The 17556-nt window shown below is 38.1% G+C and overlaps 2 protein-coding genes across 2 annotated transcripts in view; both read right to left on the bottom strand.

Annotated features, from left to right (window-relative positions):
- Positions 1-4950, bottom strand: part of LOC127420258 (coiled-coil and C2 domain-containing protein 2A-like) — a 78675-nt gene extending 73725 nt beyond the window's left edge. Inside the window, exons 1-6 of the mRNA XM_051662339.1 lie at positions 4922-4950; positions 4501-4604; positions 3858-3933; positions 3408-3464; positions 2285-2365; positions 14-158 (exon numbers count right to left, since the gene is read on the bottom strand). Coding sequence (XP_051518299.1) covers positions 14-158; positions 2285-2365; positions 3408-3464; positions 3858-3933; positions 4501-4514 — 373 coding nt within the window. The 5' untranslated portion in view covers positions 4515-4604; positions 4922-4950. The remainder of the gene's footprint in view (positions 1-13; positions 159-2284; positions 2366-3407; positions 3465-3857; positions 3934-4500; positions 4605-4921) is intronic.
- Positions 4951-6489: 1539 nt separating this feature from the next.
- LOC127420479 (complement C1q tumor necrosis factor-related protein 7-like) overlaps positions 6490-17556 on the bottom strand; it is a 30122-nt gene continuing 19055 nt past the window's right edge. The window contains exon 3 of the mRNA XM_051662806.1: positions 6490-10836. Within this exon, the coding sequence (XP_051518766.1) occupies positions 10211-10836 (626 nt within the window). The 3' untranslated portion in view covers positions 6490-10210. The remainder of the gene's footprint in view (positions 10837-17556) is intronic.

Below are 17556 nucleotides of genomic sequence, written 5' to 3'. Positions count from 1 at the left end.
AGCATTCTCTCACCTCTTGGAGACCGCACTGATGGGCTTTCTACACGCTGTACATTCTCTCCTTTATCCTCATGTGTTCTCATCTCCTGCATTGCTGTCACCTCCTCCACCACTTCCTCTTCATCTGGAAGAGACTCCACCACCCTCTCCTTGAGAAACTACAACAAAGATCACAGATAATACAACACACATTTCACTTTTCAACTAAAACAAGCCCAAGTGAAATTGAATAAAACTGTTGTATAGTGTCTACACTTTTGTTAACGCAGAGTAAGTGATCAGCTGAGAATAGCCAATAGTTTTGATTTAATCGGTTATAGATTCTACTGATAAATGGCACTGAACAACACCATTGGTTGGTTCTCACAAAAAACATATGAAATCATATTTTGCATAAAGACAACAAAAGCTACATTAAGATTAATTTCATTGTGACATTATTTTCAGGACACTTAGCACATTTTACCACCCAATTCTCATTACCGTAAGTCTTTTTTTTTTTTTGCATTACAGTACAAAAGATGCTGTTGTACAATTATTTTTTTTAATGAAAATCAGCAAAAATGAACGGCAGTTCCAAAAGAGCATTACTATAATGTGTAAATACAAGGGCTGGGGAATTTAACATGTTAAATTCTGCAAATAATAGCTGACTATTTAATGCGTAAAAAGAAATTACGCAATTAATGCAGTATCCATTTCCTTCACTTCCTAAAACTTCACTAATGTTTTCCTCACTTCCTGTGGCTGAAATTATATAAATATACTATAATAAATACATTTCCAGGAGGTACACACTTGACTCGACTGCACATCCTAGCACAGAAACTAATTGTGTGGAGCAATGCACACTTATTTATTACACGTGACGTATGTACTGTACAGAGAATAGAGCCAGGTGTGGGAGAGATACTGGCAAGCTGCCGTATATCTTCGCATCGCCCGAAAATGCTCACTCACTGACATCTGAAACAGTGTCAAAAGCGAAACCACGCGAGAGAGAGAAAAAGAGAAAATTATCGTTTTGAGATTTTAAACCTCAGCAAATTTAAAATGTAAGCATTCAGTTTTATATCTGTATGTAAAGTGTCTAAGAATACATTGGCGGGGGCCTGGGTAGCTCATTGAGTAAAGACGCTGTCTAGCACACCTGGAGTCTTAAGTTCGAATCCAGGGTGTGCTGAGTGACTCCAGTCAGGCTTCCTAAGCAACCGAATTGGCCCGGTTGCTAGGATTGGTAGAGTCACGTTGGGTTAACCTCCTCGTGGTCGCTATAATGTGTGGTTTTCGCTCTCGGTGGGGCGTGTGGTAAGTTGTGTGTGGACGCTGCGGAGAATAGCGTGAAGCCTCCACACTTGCTATATCTCCGCGGTAACACGCTCAACAAGCCATGTGATAAGATGCGCAGATTGACAGTCTCAAACCCCCGCCCCCCCCCCCCCCAAAAAAGAATGCATTGGCAATGTACACAAGTTTCTCTTGCCAATAAAGCTTGATATGAATTGAATCTGCACAATCGATCCTATTATTAAAAGAGTCCACTGGAAAACAGCAGAAGATTTTGCCAAACTTTTAATTACAGCATGTCCACTGATTTTTTTGGCATTGTACCAAAAATGTATACCTGTAAATATGTGTCTAATTTAACTCTATCTGCAAAAAACTTTACATTACTTATACATTTTTACATTTTAAATGTGAAAACACATTGTGATAATGAAAATGTAATAATGAACATCTTTTTTTGCATTGTGGTAATGAGAATTGGGGGTAAAATGTGTGTAAACATGCATTATGAATCACAATGTAAAAATCTCAATAGCTCTAAAAATAGGCTTCATTGTCTTTATGCAAAATATAATTTCCAAGTGTCTTTTTATTTTGAAGTAAATAGGACAGGGACAATTTCTCTACAGGCTTCAGACAGGAAACAACTGTATTCACAGGTGTAGTAACTTATTTAATATATTTTTATAAATTAGTGATGTCAAAATCAATACTAAAATTTTAAAGATGTAGCGATCTTTCCATGCTCTTTGAAGAGCACTCGCGGTAATGCAAATATGCACATTAATACAATTCACAATTCAGTCAAAATGCCAGTCTTGGCAAAGCACTAATATAAAGACAGATAATGTTGGTAGACAGTTAATTCTGTTACTCTTAACATACCCAGCCAACACAGTAGTAATAGTACTAAATGAGTAATCTTTAATATCTGAATTATTGTACATCTTCTAGTGTTAAGGAATGTGACTCAATATAAAGTTACCACAGTCCTCACCTTCTTTTTTCTTTTCATTCTCTCTGCCTTCACTGAACGCCTGAGTGTCTCACCTGGGTCCTCCTCTCCATCTGCCAGCTCCTAATATAACATATTAAGCAATAGTATGATAATGGACAGCATAGGCCTACTGTCCTATCTGTTGTCAGTTCCACTGTGACTTTTTTTATCATTTGTCCACTTGGAGAGTGAAGATGTGCCACCCGGTGCATATAGGTTTGCAGAATTGTGGGAAAAGTTATATCGAAAAAGGCATTTATAGTTTGCAGCTGGTATAAGCTGTTATTAAATAAACATCTAGACTCAGTTTATATTAGGTGGCCTTAACTACTATGTACTTAACCATTTGAGACAATGTACTTATTAAGTACATATATGTTGTTGCATTGTAAACACATTTAAAGTACCTGAATTTAATTACATCTGTAGTTACAGTTAACTTTAACCCTAACCCAACTCTTACCCCAAAACCTAACTCTAACCCCTCATCCTAACCCTAACCCTACCCTTACTCCTAAACCTATCCGTACCTCAACCTCAGTAGCAGCAAATGTGGGTATTTTGCAGAACAACATGTAGTTACACAGTAAATACATAGTCTTGTATGTATTTAATGTTAGTACATAGTAGTTAAGGCTGCCTAATATAAAAAGTGATTAAACATCCAAACTGAAAGGGCCCAGTTATATAAAATGACAACTTATAATACTTCCCTCACAGGTTAGAAGCTGCTGTTATTACATGCTTAAATACAAAAAGAATGAAAAAGAATAGCAGCTATTAAAAAGAAAATATATTCTGAAGAATACTTATTATACATAAACCAATTAGTAAAGAAGCATATACATATTCTAGATATAGAGGGTTCTAAAGCTCAGAACAGACGCATTAAAGGAATAGTTCAAATAAAAAATGAAAATTTTGTGTTTCACAGAAGACAGGAAATAAAACAGGGTTCCACTGACAGAATTTTCATTTTATTTCTATTCCTTTAACAGAGAATAAGAATATTATAGAAAATCAAGGACAGAAGCAACATTCTAGGGAAGACTAATGCAGCAGGAATAGGTTTAGCATGTGGGTTAGTAATAGGAGAAGCTGAAAGGGTGAGAATTGAACCAACCTCCACCGCAGTGTGCTCATTATCCTTAGACAGGTCCCAGTCTGATGGAACCAAAGCCTACAGCACATCAGCACAACCTTTATATTGACAGCTTGACCCCGTGTGTGTGTTTGTTTAGTCGAGGTGCATATTGTGGTTCAAAACCACAACAGTTTGTCTTGTAGAAAAAATACTAATCTCAGACAAAATTTTTGTAACTTTATATATTAACTATGGTAAATAGGAATCCACATATGTGTTTTTTCACCTTGTGATAAGCCTTAAAAAAAGCAATATATTTTTACTAGCTTAATTTTTACTTAATCTTTTAGAGTGGCAGACATTGGCAGTATACTATATAATATTATAATGCACTGTAAAACATACAGCACTTTGCTATTCAGTACTGTACTGCACTATACTATACTGAGTTATTTCTGGAAGACAGTCATTGGTAGAGAGAGTAAACACCTGTTTATCATCTCTGACTCTTCCTAAAGACTGCTGCAGAGCTCTTCTCTTCTTCTTTATCTTTTCCCGAACATCACTAAAGAAAACAGGACAGAAATACTCTTTCATACAAATACAAACATAAATCAATCACATTTTACCATTTCTTTTCTTCTTTTTTTCTTCACAGTTGTAAAAATGGTGAGGTTGGGGCCTGGATAGCTCAGCAAGTATTGACGCAGACTACCACACCTGGAGTAGCAAGTTCAAATCCAGGGTGTGCTGAGTGACTCCAGACAGATCTCTTAAGTAACCAAATTGGCCCGGTTTCTAGGGAGGGTAGAGTCACATGGGGTAACCTCCTCGTGGTCGTGATTAGTGGTTCTCGCTCTCAGTGGGGCGCGTGGTAAATTGTGCGTGGATCGCGGAGAGTAGCATGAGCCTCCACATGCTGTGTGTCTCCGCAGTGTCATGCACAGCGAGCCACGTGATAAGATGCGTGGATTGACTGTCTCAGAAGCGGAGGCAACTGAGACTTGTCCTCCGCCACCTGGATTGAGGTGAGTAACCACGCCACCACAAGGACCTACTAAGTAGTGGGAACTGGGCATTCCAAATTGGGAGAAAAGGGGAGAAAATCAAAAAAACAAAAAAACGAGGTTACCTTGGTGATGACATTTTGGTGGTCCTATATTTCGATTATTCAGACCAGAAATGTGTTCACTTCACATCAGATCAGGATTTCAGGAGAGTTTCATGATCACCTAACTGTAATAAAACAGTGAAACATGAGAAAAGCTCTTTACTGGAGATATGTAACATTGTATCAGTCACTGTAAACACACAGTCGCCTACTGAATATAACCACATGGCTCTTTTAATATTCGCAAAATCAATATAATACAATCAAAATATTATAGACATGTAATCTCTACATACGGGAAATAAACATTACTCTGTGTAAAAGAGATAGACCAATGAGTATGCAAACATATCTCCAGACTTTAACAATGTGAACATTTTGATCGACTGAAGGAGAAGACTTTGAATCTTTAGATGACTGTCTTCATTTATTTACTTCTTACCGCCATGCTGTCTCTCGCGCTGCCTGGTAACGGAGGTAAATAATCTGCAGCTGAACAAACGCTTCCTGTCCGTCCCACTCTGTTTCGCTGCGTCATTTCATTGGCCTACTAGCCCGTCAATCACGCAAATCTAGAGACGTCACGGAGCAACGCTTTAATCCAAAATCCTGAGACGTAAACGTTTGGACGTGCGTTTTTGTTTTCTTTCTCCGTCTCAAAATAAAACTGAACTAAAGTCGGTTCAATGCAATGATGTGGCAATTCTACCAAAAAAGTAACTGTTTATAAAATGCGTATAAAATGTTTATACAATGATTTCTTGAATTTTACATTTTGTAATCATTTTATACTTCCAAGGAGTGTCTTCGCAAAGATAATAATAATTGCCTAATAATTGTACAATTAATTTGAAAGAAAACAAATAATAATAAGCTGTTTATTGTATATGATAAGATCTTGATTCTCTCTAACTATAAATGTGCAATAAAACAAATCTGTAGAATAGATTGTTTTTTGTTTATCGAGATTATTTAGACTAATATTTAGATTTACAATGATCAAAATCTGAATTATGCAGTTTTTACAGGTGTATTTTTTTATTAAATAATTTCCTAGTGATGTTAAAAGAATACTCGAGGGTTCAATACAAGTTAAGCTCAATTGACAGCATTTGTGGCATAGTATTGATTACCAAATAAATAAATAATATTTCAGGGGGCCTGGGTAGCTCAGCAAGTAAAGACGCTGCCTACCACACCTGGAGTTGCAAGTTCAAATCCAGGGTGTGCTGATTGACTCCAGTCAGGCTTCCTAAGCAACCAATTGGCCCGGTTGCTAGGGTGGGTAGAGTCACATGGGGTAACCTCCTCGTGGTCACTATAATGTGGTTCTCACTCTCGGCGGGGCGCGTGGTGAGTTGTGCATGGGTGCTGCAGAGAATAGCATGTAGCCTCCACACATGCTAGGTCTCCGCGGTAACGTGCTCAACAAGCCACGTGATAAGATGCGCGGATTGATGGTCTCAGACGCGGAGGCAACTGAGATTCATCCTCCACCACCCGGACTGAGGCAAGTCACTACACCACCACAAGGACTTGGAGCACATTGGGACTTGGGCATGCCAAATTGGGGAGAAAAGGGGGAGAGAAAAAAAACATAATAATAATATTTCAACTCGTCTCGCCTTTTCTTTAACAAAAAACAAAATCAAGATTACAGTGAGACACAATGGAAGTGGATTTAAGAGGTTTAAATGCAAGTTTATCATAAAAATAATTTTAATTAAGACTAAATTTTATATTCAAATTAAAGTTAAATTAAAACATTTGAATTAAGAAAGCATAACGCAAACAAATAACTGCTGGGATTCAAATACGAGTAACGATTAAATATTTTTTTGTCTTCTGTATTTCTTTGATCTCATTGACTGTGTTTTTGTAAACAGTATCCTTACATATTTTTCTTAGAAGTTACTACTTCTAAATCAAGACCTTTATTAGATCAACAGTTTCATCTTTTCATAAAGAATACATTCATAAATCAACCAAGGCAATGAGAATTAACCAGGATTCAAAGAAGGTGTTTTCAGTATTTTTTTATATTTAAGAAGTACATTTATTTATAAATGTCTTATAAGTTGTATACATTTTCTATTTCAACCTAGAAGAAATAAGCATTGTACTCATTAAATATTTGCGTGGTTACAGTATGTGTAAAGTTCACTTAAATTTGTTTTGGATCATTAGACATGACGTTATGGTGCCTTTGAAGGCTGTCTGAAACAGCATCCTTAGAAGCTGCCTTAACACAAAATGCTGTCTGTGAAGTCAATGACTAAATGAGCTGCCTTCAATTTAAAACACAGCCATGGAGTATCTGTACACACACACACACACACACACAAGTGCAAAATTATGGGTCATTTTGGTCCAATCCGCTGTCACCATGTTTACTTGAATTCAAACTTTGAAATTAGCCTTGAAACAAATACCATTTGTTTCTTTCCTTGAAACCATCCAGTACATCCAAAACAAAAAATATTTTATAGTAAAACTCACACAGATATCAAATTCCCTTCCAGCTGCAGGATTTGTATCCAGATGGTTGAGCTGTTCGCTCCGACATGAGATAAATTCTCCAATGCAGAATTAAACTGAATACAAGACGCACACAGTGAATGGAATGACTCATTCAACGCAATGAAACAGAACCAAGGGAGGTTCTGCTCCAGTCTTTGCATTTAGTTGATTGGAAACAGTGCATGAACACGTCTAAAGGAAAAATAGTTTAACATGAGCTAACATAGACATGGCAAGACATGTTATAGACAATTATTGGTCTTTAGATATACTCTTTTCACTTCTTTAATATTAGATGTAGTTTTAGCATATTTAACATATACATAAATCCTAACTAGAAAGAGAAAGTTTGTCAAGACAAACTTAGCATGTTGCATGACAAAGGGGCCACACACAGCTAAGAACAGCACATGATTTGACAGACTCTTGTTAACTCTTATCTATACTGCTTCCACCTTATTATAAAGTGTATTAAAGTGGGTTGTCATGTTAATTTTTCAGGTATATGATGTCAGAAATATAAGGATTCCAGTTGTATCTGTCTGCGTCATACCAGTCAACAAGAAACGCAACTACACGACATGCCCTCTTGGATCACAAAACAATTCTATTGCCTGAGACAAATTTTAAGGTTCTATGCAATCGCTGTATGATTCATATTGTCTTATGTAAATATGACAAAGAATACCTTTTAAATAATATGACACATATTACATTATTATTATTGATTTTTTCTTCTTCTATTTTCTCCAGTTAGCTCACAAGCTTACCAGTTAGCCTTCTAGCTTAGCATAAATGCATGGTTGTTTTCCAAATGCCATTTTTGTGCACTTGAAGGGCACTGCGGGAAGTCGCCACTCAAAGGGTTGTTCCAAACGAAAGTTAAATATTTTTTTCATGAAGTGTCTTTTCACAAGACTGTCAGAGAAGGTGACATTCTTATAGTAATGCCATGCCCCTCAGAGTGACCACATCAAGAGTTGAGTGAGTATATACAGATGATCACTTATGTTTGGAATTCACCCCATATCTTAGCACGCTGCTAGCCGATTAGCCTGCTAACTACACACACTGCAAACAAATAATTTTCTTGAGAAGTTTTGTCTTGTTTACATAAAAAATATTTAAACATTCTTAAAACCTCTTAAACGCTGTGGGCCCACCGTCGGGCCCGTGGGGAGGCGCTAAATGACAAGCCATATTAACACTTAATACCCTGAAGTCCAGGGATGCATAAGTTAGGCATATTTGGTATCATTTGAAAGCTTAGAATCTGAACTTTTTAGAGAACTTAACTTTAGCATTTAGTTACATAAAATAACAAAATAAGGCCTGAAAACATTTGTGTCGCAAATTATTAAAATGAATATAAAAATCCTTCACATGGAACTTAAATAAAAAAGTCATATTTCAAATGAAAGCTCTCATTCTCATATTTTGTTGCCATAATACCACAGTTTGAATTATTTAAAAAAAAAATATCACAAAGTGACATTTTATTTCGGTAAGGCATAAAATGCAAATGTCTCTTTTATTTGCTGACTACTGATCTGTAAGCCCAAAATAGCCTCACAATTTATATCAAATCTTACCTTGGGTTGTTAGCTTTAAAATTAGTTAAAGAAATGACTCTTTCACTTGTTTGTTAGCTTGCTTGGGAGAATAATCCAATGTTGTGTCAAAAAAAAAAAAAAAAAAAAAAGTTCAGTAGAAAAAGAGAAACAAATCAGCAAAATAATCGAGCAAAATAGGTTTTCATCTAGAGAAGATGAAATGTTACACATCATTGTAAAGCTGGGATTTTCTGCCTTTCAATGACACCTAGATTGTGCTTCTAGACAACTCGGATGCCAAGATATTTAACAAAACAGTGTGAAAGCTCTCAGCACTTCAAAAATAGACTTGTTGCCTATGGGTGAGGGCTAAAATGCATTAGAGCACCACCTACATTTCAGATCAGTATAATGTGATGGAAGGTGATAGAGGGAAAATTCTTTTTCTAGTACTTGCTGCCATCCAGTGGAATAAAATAAGACATTTTGCTTGAAAATTGAGGACACAGAACTGAAATGGCATACTTTTAAACTTTAGAGATTTAAAAAATGTTTATCATAAAATTGTAAACATCTACAATGTTATTTATTAATTATTGCAATCATTTCTTAAAATTTAGGGGGTTATCTGTAAAATGAGGACATTTTTATTAAATTAGTCCACTCTATGTGTGAACAGGGAGCTTAAAAATTTTTCGGGCGGCAGCCCAAATATCCTGCAGAGCATAAGAGGTAAAACAAGATTAATTTACTTGAGAAGAAAAATTATATAAGATATTTTGTCTAGTTCAGAGAAATTGAACCAAATTTAGAAATATTAAATATTAAATATTAAAATAAAAACTATTTGCCAGTGGGGTAAGAAAAAAAACTTGATTCAAAAGGAAAACAAACTTTTTTTTTTCTTACCCCACTGGTGTTGTTTTTTTCTTAAAAAGAAACCTCACTAAATTTTGTTAGATTTCTCTGAAAACAAGAACTACCATCTTATGTAATTCTGCTTCACAAGTAATTTTTTTGTTGTTGTTTTTAAGTTGTTTAGATATTTTACCAAGAAATCACTGAGAAAATACTCAGTAATTCTGAGCTTCTCCTTTTCATTTTCAGTGCTTTTTCCTCACTACTGCCATTTAGCGAAATGGCCGTATGCTTTTATTCACTAGAACTTTGAAGTTGCTTGATTGTTTATAATTTTGCAAACTTTTCATTTATTAATCTTTGTGGTTACAGTTAGATACAAGAGTAGGGTTAAGATTATGCTTAGGTTTAGGGGTTAGGTATAGGTGTAGGCTTCCTGTGGGATTCCCAATAAACACAAGAAACACAGTGTATGAATGTGGCAGCCAACTCTTACGTCAAGTCAGCATTTCAACGTTTATTTTTTTTTTTTTTTTTTAAGGGGGTGTAACTTGTAATTAGTGATTTGTAGTGGGTGTAACTTGCATTTCTCAGTGATTTCAGAATAAGCCATTTGTGCAGCTTAGTTTTGATAAATATGCTTTTTTAACTGTGAAGGGAGTTTTGAGTTCATAGTAAATTTTATTCCCTTAAGATATGACCCCTTTAAGACATGAAATCGGTCATTGGCCATAAGGTAATAAAACTTTAACCTCTCTTGAAAACTTTAATTTAGCATTGGAGTGTCTTTGTTGCTACTATTAGTAGTCCTCCGACAGTGTATCCAGATAATTTGTATCTGCATAAAGTAAAAACCCAGAGAAGAGACTGTCAGCCCAGCCGGGTTCAGCGAACAGCCCGTTCTGGTCCCTGTAGAAGATCTCCAACCACACTTCATCCTCTGGGTTCAAAAACATCACTGTCGAGCCAGATGCCACATCATGGTTGCCGGTGTTGGCATCAAACGTCTTGATCCGGTATTGTCCATTCTGGACCAATCCGATGGCCAGGTGTTTGTTGGCCAGAGTGATGTCATATGAGAAGTAGTAGATTCCTGGATACGCACAGATGAATTTACCCGTCTCGGGGTTGTAGTGGCTGCCCTCATTAAACAGGACTTTGTTGAACTTGATTGGTGCTTGCTCAGTGGGGTAGCTACTGGTGATGCCTACAGAGAAGGCGGATTTGGGAACCAAACTTCCACACCTGCAGACGCCCAGTGCTCCCGGAGGGCCACGTTGACCCTTGTCTCCCTTCTGTCCGAGAGGTCCTAGAGGACCAGGAGGCCCCGAATCTCCAGGATCACCCTCGGGGCCACGTTTCCCAGTGAAACCTCTGTCTCCACGCTCCCCAAGCTTTCCAGTCGGCCCAACTCTACCTCTGATGCCTATAACAAAAAAATAAAAAAAATTAAAAAAATAAAACATATTTAACTCACCATCATGTCATCAATTACGTATCCTCCAAACCTGAATTACTATTTTTAACAAAAGGAGAAATTTTGAAGAATGTACTGGTTGTTTTTTCATGCAATTACAAAGAATAAGTACTGGAAATTCAAGCTTAAAAAAGGATGCAAAATGTATATAGTAGGATGCATAAAGGTATCATAAAAGTGGGCCATTTGATTCTTGCACTATATAATAAGTCTTTTGAAGACCCACTGACTCAGTGATCTACCGCAGGTGTAGTTCTCTAGAGGGAAAAATTAGCATTGATAAACTAAATGAGAAAAATTTAAATTTGAAAAGTTTGCATAACCTTGGAGAATTGTTAATATTTGTACCATGTTTAAAGAAAACATGAGTGAGCAGGCAAAACACATTTCTTTTATTTCTTATGGGATTCATATTCAGCTGTAGGTTATAACAGAATGGCACAATCATAAAACAAAACATGGCAACAAAGAAAAAAATGAAATGACCCCTGTTCAAAAGTCTGCATACCCTTAGTTCTTAATACTGTATATTGCCCCCTTTAGCATCATTGACAGCGTGTAGTCTTTTGTAATAGTTGTCTATGAGGCCCCAAATTCTTGCAGGTGGTGTAGCTGCCCATTCGTCTTGGCAAAATGCCTCCAGGTCATGCAAAGTCTTTGGTCGTCTTGCATGAACCGCACGTTTGAGATCTCCCCAGAGTGGCTCGATGATATTAAGGTCAGGAGACTGTGATGGCCACTCCAGAACCTTCACCTTTTTTGGCTGTAACAACTGGAGGGTCAACTTGGCCTTGTGCTTAGGGTCTTTGTCGTGCTGGGAAGTCCAAGAGTGTCCCATGCGCAGCTTTCGTGCAGTAGAATGCAAATTGTCTGCCAGTATTTTCTGATAACATGCTGCATTCATCTTGCCATCAATTTTCACAAGATTCCCCGTGCCTTTAGAACTCACACACCCCCAAAGCATTAGTGAGCCACCACCATGCTTCACAGTGGGGATGGTATTCTTTTCACTATAGGCCTTGTTGACCCCTCTCCAAACGTAGCGCTTATGGTTGTGACCATAAAGCTCTATTTTTGGTCTCGTCACTCCAAATTACAGTGTGCCAGAAGCCGTGAGGCATGTCAAGGTGTTGTCGGGCATATTGTAACTGGGCTTTTTTGTGGCATTGGCGCAGTAAAGACTTCTTTCTGGTAACTCAACCATGCAGCTCATATTTGTTCAAGTATCGTCGTATTGTGCTCCTTGAAACAACCACACCGTCTTTTCCCAGAGCAGCCTGTATTTCTCCTGAGGTTACCTGGGGGTTTTTCTTTGTATCCCGAACAATTCTTCTGGCAGTTGTGGCAGAAATCTTTCTTGGTCTACCTGACCTTGGCTTGGAATCAAGAGATCCCCGAATTTTCCACTTCTTAATAAGTGATTGAACAGTACTGACTGGCATTTTCAAGGCTTTGGATATCTTTTTATATCCTTTTCCATTTTTATAAAGTTCTATTACCTTGTTATGCAGGTCTTTTGACAGTTCTTTTCTGCTCCCCATGGCTCAATATCTAGCCTGCTCAGTGCATCCATGTGAGAGCTAACAAACTCATTGACTGTTTATATACAGACACTAATTGCAATTTAAAAAGCCACAGGTGTGGTAAATTAAACTTTAATTTCCATTTAAACCTGTGTGTGTCACCTTGTGTGTCTGTAACAAGGCCAAACATTCAAGGGTATGTAAACTTTTGATCAGGGCCATTTGGATGATTTCTGTTATCATTATGATTTAAAAAGGAGCCAAACAACTATGTGATGATAAATGGCTTCATATGATCACTATCCTTAAATAAAAGTCATATTTTCAAAATCAATGCCAAAATTTCACAATTTCTGCCAGGGTATGCAAACTTTTGAGCACAACTGTAAATGTTCCTCACACAAAGCTATCATTTGACTTAAGAGGACTTATATATCCTACTGTATATATATTGTACGAACTACTTTCTTGATACTTTAACATATAATTTTGCTTTTGCATCATTTTTTAAGCTTGAAAGCTCTAGTCCCAAGTCTTTGCAATTGCATTTCTTCAAAATGTCTCATTTTGTATTCCAGTGGAGTCACACGGGTTTGAAACAACATAAGAAATTATGATAGAATCATTATTTTTCTGTTCAGTTTGTTAGTGCTAGTGGCACAGAAATTGCACAATTCAGTATTTGGTTGACATTTGTATGTTGTTTTTAATCAAAATACTTTCAAACAAGGATTTGGCAAGAACCTACACCGGCACAGTCTGAAAGATTGCCAACAATAATACAAACTAACATTATCAGGATGTCAGTGCATAATATGAAGGAAGTATTTGAATGGAACTGGAAAATTTAAACTTGCATGACGCATATCTGGTAAGTCTCATAGATCAGAGGACAAGAAATCTGTCACTGAGATCATTAACAAATACTTTCCATCATTCATTCTACAAGCTCTTACCTGTCTGGAAAATTATATCTGTGTGTGTGTGTGTGTGTGTGTGTGTGTGTCATTTTTCTTGCATAACATAATAAGCTGTCATCGACCAAGTTTATATTCAAATGAAAAATTCAGAATATTATTGGAATTGGGCCCTATTCTGACAATGTACGTGCTTAACTCGATTAACATAACTTAATAAAGTCAATATATCTGTCTCTAGAAACCTAAATAAAACAGCAGGCATATGCCTGTATTAATCAGAATTCTGTGTCTTTTTAAACACAAAATATCCAAGTAATGCCTTGCTGGGATTAAATTTACTGCCACACAAATTAAGTACCTGTTAACTTTAAATATGGTTTGGTCTTTCAAGCAAATATATTTTGAAAATACTAAAAATGCTCTAGTCTGGCATAAAATCTAGTCAACTTTGCAGTTTAGAGTGCCTTCACACTTGGTTCCCCCCTCCCCTTGCCCCCGCTAGTCTCTATTCACATCAGTGTTGTTGTCAAGACCAGCTCATCCGAGTCCAGGCTGAGTCCAGAGTAGGTTGAGTCTAAATCAAGACCGAGACCAAAAAAGGCCAAGTCTGAGACAAGACTCACACAATCTTAATGAATGTGTTAAATGTACAGTGTAAACAATTAAATTGACTCACATATCAAATATACCTCATATATTATTTGCTTAATCTGATTTTGGTTAAACAATATTAAGCTACGTTCACGCCATGTTGTAATTACCATAATTACGAGTTGGCAACTCGGAAATACTATTTGGAGCTGTTCACACCCTGGGAACTCGGAATTATGTATTTCTATGGCAACACTATTAACAGCAAAATGAATCCATGTGTGATGATGTTGTTGACAACTTCAAAATCTGCATCTGTGAGTCTAGGAATACTGACGAGCACAATAAAGAACATACCATCAGATTTAGTGACAAAAACACAGCCAAATTTGAGTAATCAATAGACAAACCACAATACAACAAGTAACAGTCATTATGCAAATGCATTATTAATAAACTTACAGTTTATTTAGTGGGACATTAGACATTAGATAGTTATCCAACTCTGTATGTCTTTCGTTTATTTTCAGATTAATCTTGCATTATTAATACATTAATAATAGTCAATTAATCTAATTAATACACAGAAATATTACGAGATAACTACTTAACTATTTACTGCTGAAGCCGCCATTTTGAGTGTTTCCGCAAGACATTGCAGCAGTCAGATGGTACAAGTTGGAGCTCTCAGAAAATTCAGAGTTAACAAGTTGAAATTACGAGTTCTACGAGGACGTGAATGCTTTTTACAAGTCGGAATCTCGTAATTACGGTAATTACGACATGGCGTAAATGCAGCATGTCGTAATTACGGTAATTACGACATGGCGTAAATGCAGCATACCTGCAAGATTTAATCTTGGGGTAGGCGCAGGTTTTTTTGTTTTGCAAAAACAACACCCGACCCCCTTACAAAAGTTGAGAGTTCACTGCAAATTTGATGCAAACTTGCCACAAATTTGCCATAGATAATTTTCACATGCAAATGAGCTTTACAGCAAACTTGCGGCAAATTGTCCATTGTTTCCAAAGGTTTGCTGGAGGTTCACCACTACCGGTGAAGAGCTGTAAACTTCTGGCAAACATTTGCGGTGAATCATAAGCTCATTTGCATGTGACAATAATGAGTGGCAAATTTGCGGCAAGTTTGTGGCTAGTTTAGATTTTTTGTAAGGGTCGTTCAATTCTGATGACATTAAGAGAATGATTTTTTAGTTGTTGTATTTTTTTTTCAGTATGTGTAGCATTCATGTTACTACTAGCTAAAGTGTTTCTAAAAGACTTGGGACATCATGTATAAAACTGCATATGTTTCATCCTAAAAGTGTGCGTATGCACAAAAGTCAGACTTTGCATATGCACAAAAGTTTTATTTTATAAAACTGCATGTATGCCAGAACCTGCACAAAGTTCACTTTATAAATCCCAGCTAGCGAAGATTGTTTGTACATGCATGTGATTTATTCCCCACCCCCGTGGGCAACCATATATTTAGTATATATGTAGTACAACACCTGATTTTACCATGCGTTACCTCCTTTACATACAATTACCATATGCATATCGCGAGTTTAACTGTATGAGAAACTATGAACATTGGAGATAATACAGACTGTTAATGCCTCAAGTGCCCATAAGTAAGATGCTGGTGCTAAAAAACTTTGTCTTGTTTTAGAGTAAAATATCTTTTAAACAAGATCTTATAAGCCGAGAAACATAATGTTCTCGTTGTATATAAGTTAAATATATTAACTTGTTTTCATAGAATATATCTTATCCCTGGACAATTTTTTTTATTGTTGCAAGCATAAATCTATGCAACTTTGCTTCTCAGACAATGTTTTAAATTGTTTTAAGGGTGTTTTATAGAGAAGTTAAATATTTAATACTGGAAACAAAATTATGTTTGCAGTGTTAAAGTATTGTCTGACATTGTTGGATTACTAAGAGCTTTTTAAAAATAAAATGTTTAAGCTTACCTTTTGTTTTGTATTTGACTGGCTGTGCGTCCACTACTAATATTTCCTTATTACAGCTTATATTTGAATTCCTTTTCAGTTAGTTACATACAGTTAATATAGCCTAATATTGTTACAGAGAAACTCACAGAGGCAGGGATATGGACTCAATCACGGGGTTTATTAAACAGGTGAATGAAGCAGTGATGAAAACAACAGGTGAGTAATATCCAGACAGGGGAGTAATGCGATGTACAGATGAATAGTTAACTGACAACAGTCTTTTGATATTTGCAGGAAACTTAAGCAACATAGGAGAGTCCAAACACTGGAGAATAAACGGAGGATGAACAAACATGAAACACAGACGAGGAGAACAATAACAAGGTAAGTATATTAACAGTTAAGTTAGACAAAACTAGGAAGTCCATAGTCACCGGGAAAACATTGACGAGAACAGACAGAGAGTGTGTGTGAAAGCTGGGTATAAATGCAGTCCTTAATTAGTCACTAATGATGTGCAGGTGCGTGTGATCAGAAATCCGTGGAGAGTGAGTGCTGTGTCAGCAATGAGAGAGGGAGTCCGCTGGATCTGTGACAGAACCCCCCCTAAAGGGCGACTCCTGGTGCCCAAAGATGGATGAGGAGGGCAGGAGGAAACAGATGACAGGGAAGGATCCAAGATGATGATCAGGAGGAATTGCCGGATGATCTGGTGGCCAAGGAGGAGTCTGCGGATGATTAGGAGGCCAGGAAGGTGACCACAGGGCAGGGGCTGGTTCAGGATGCTTGGGATATGGCCACAGGGCAGGGACAGTGTCAGGAGGTCTGGGAGGCGGCCACAGGACAGGGACAGGGTCAGGAGGCCTGGGAGGCGGCCACAGGGCAGGAACAGGGTCAGGAGGCCTGGGAGGAACTGGCTGATCAGGAGGAGGAGCTAATGTCCTGGGTGGAGTCAGTGGAGGAGAAAGGGTCATCATGCTGGTCAGAACCAGCAGAGGAGGAAGGGCCATCATGCTGGACAGAGCCAGTGGAGGAGGAAGGGCCATCATGCTGGACAGAACCAGAAGAGGAGGAAGGGCCATCATGCTGGACGGAACCAGCAGAACCATAGGCGGATCCAAAAGCAGAGCACCAGGAGTAGGAGCAGGCTGAGTCATAGGAGGTGGAGTTTCTAAAGTTAAAGGCAGAGCCGTGGAAGACTCTGAGTGCAAGTGGAGCCAGGAGAGGTTCGACAAAGGTAGGTGGAGCCAGGAGATGCCCGAGGGGCAGAGCCAAGGAAGGTGGAGCCATGGGCAGCTCGAGGGGGCGGATCCAATGAAGGCAGAGCCATGGGATGCTCCAGGGGCGGAGCCATGGGAGGCTTGAGGGGCAGAGCCGTGGAAGGTGGAGCCATAGAAGGCTCGAGGGATGGAGCCAGGGAAGCAGAGCCATGGAAGGCTCGAGGGGCGGAGCCGTGGGAGGCTTGAAGGGCGAAGCCGTGGGAGGCTCGGATCAAGGAGCTGTGGGAGGCTTGGAGCAAGGAGCCATGGGAGGTTCAGACGAAGGAGTCGTGGGAGGCTTCGACGAAGGAGCCGTGGAAGGCAGGGAGCTAAGGACCGTGGAAGGCTGGGAGCTAAGAACCATGGATGGCTGGGAGCTAAGGACCGTGGACGAGAGGCAGTGGCTGGGGAGCTG

This window comes from Myxocyprinus asiaticus, chromosome 29 (assembly GCF_019703515.2).
Source record: "Myxocyprinus asiaticus isolate MX2 ecotype Aquarium Trade chromosome 29, UBuf_Myxa_2, whole genome shotgun sequence".
NCBI classification, from domain to species: domain Eukaryota; kingdom Metazoa; phylum Chordata; class Actinopteri; order Cypriniformes; family Catostomidae; genus Myxocyprinus; species Myxocyprinus asiaticus.
The sequence above is the reverse complement of the archived record's forward strand: the minus strand, read 5'-3'. Positions and strand labels throughout refer to the sequence as shown.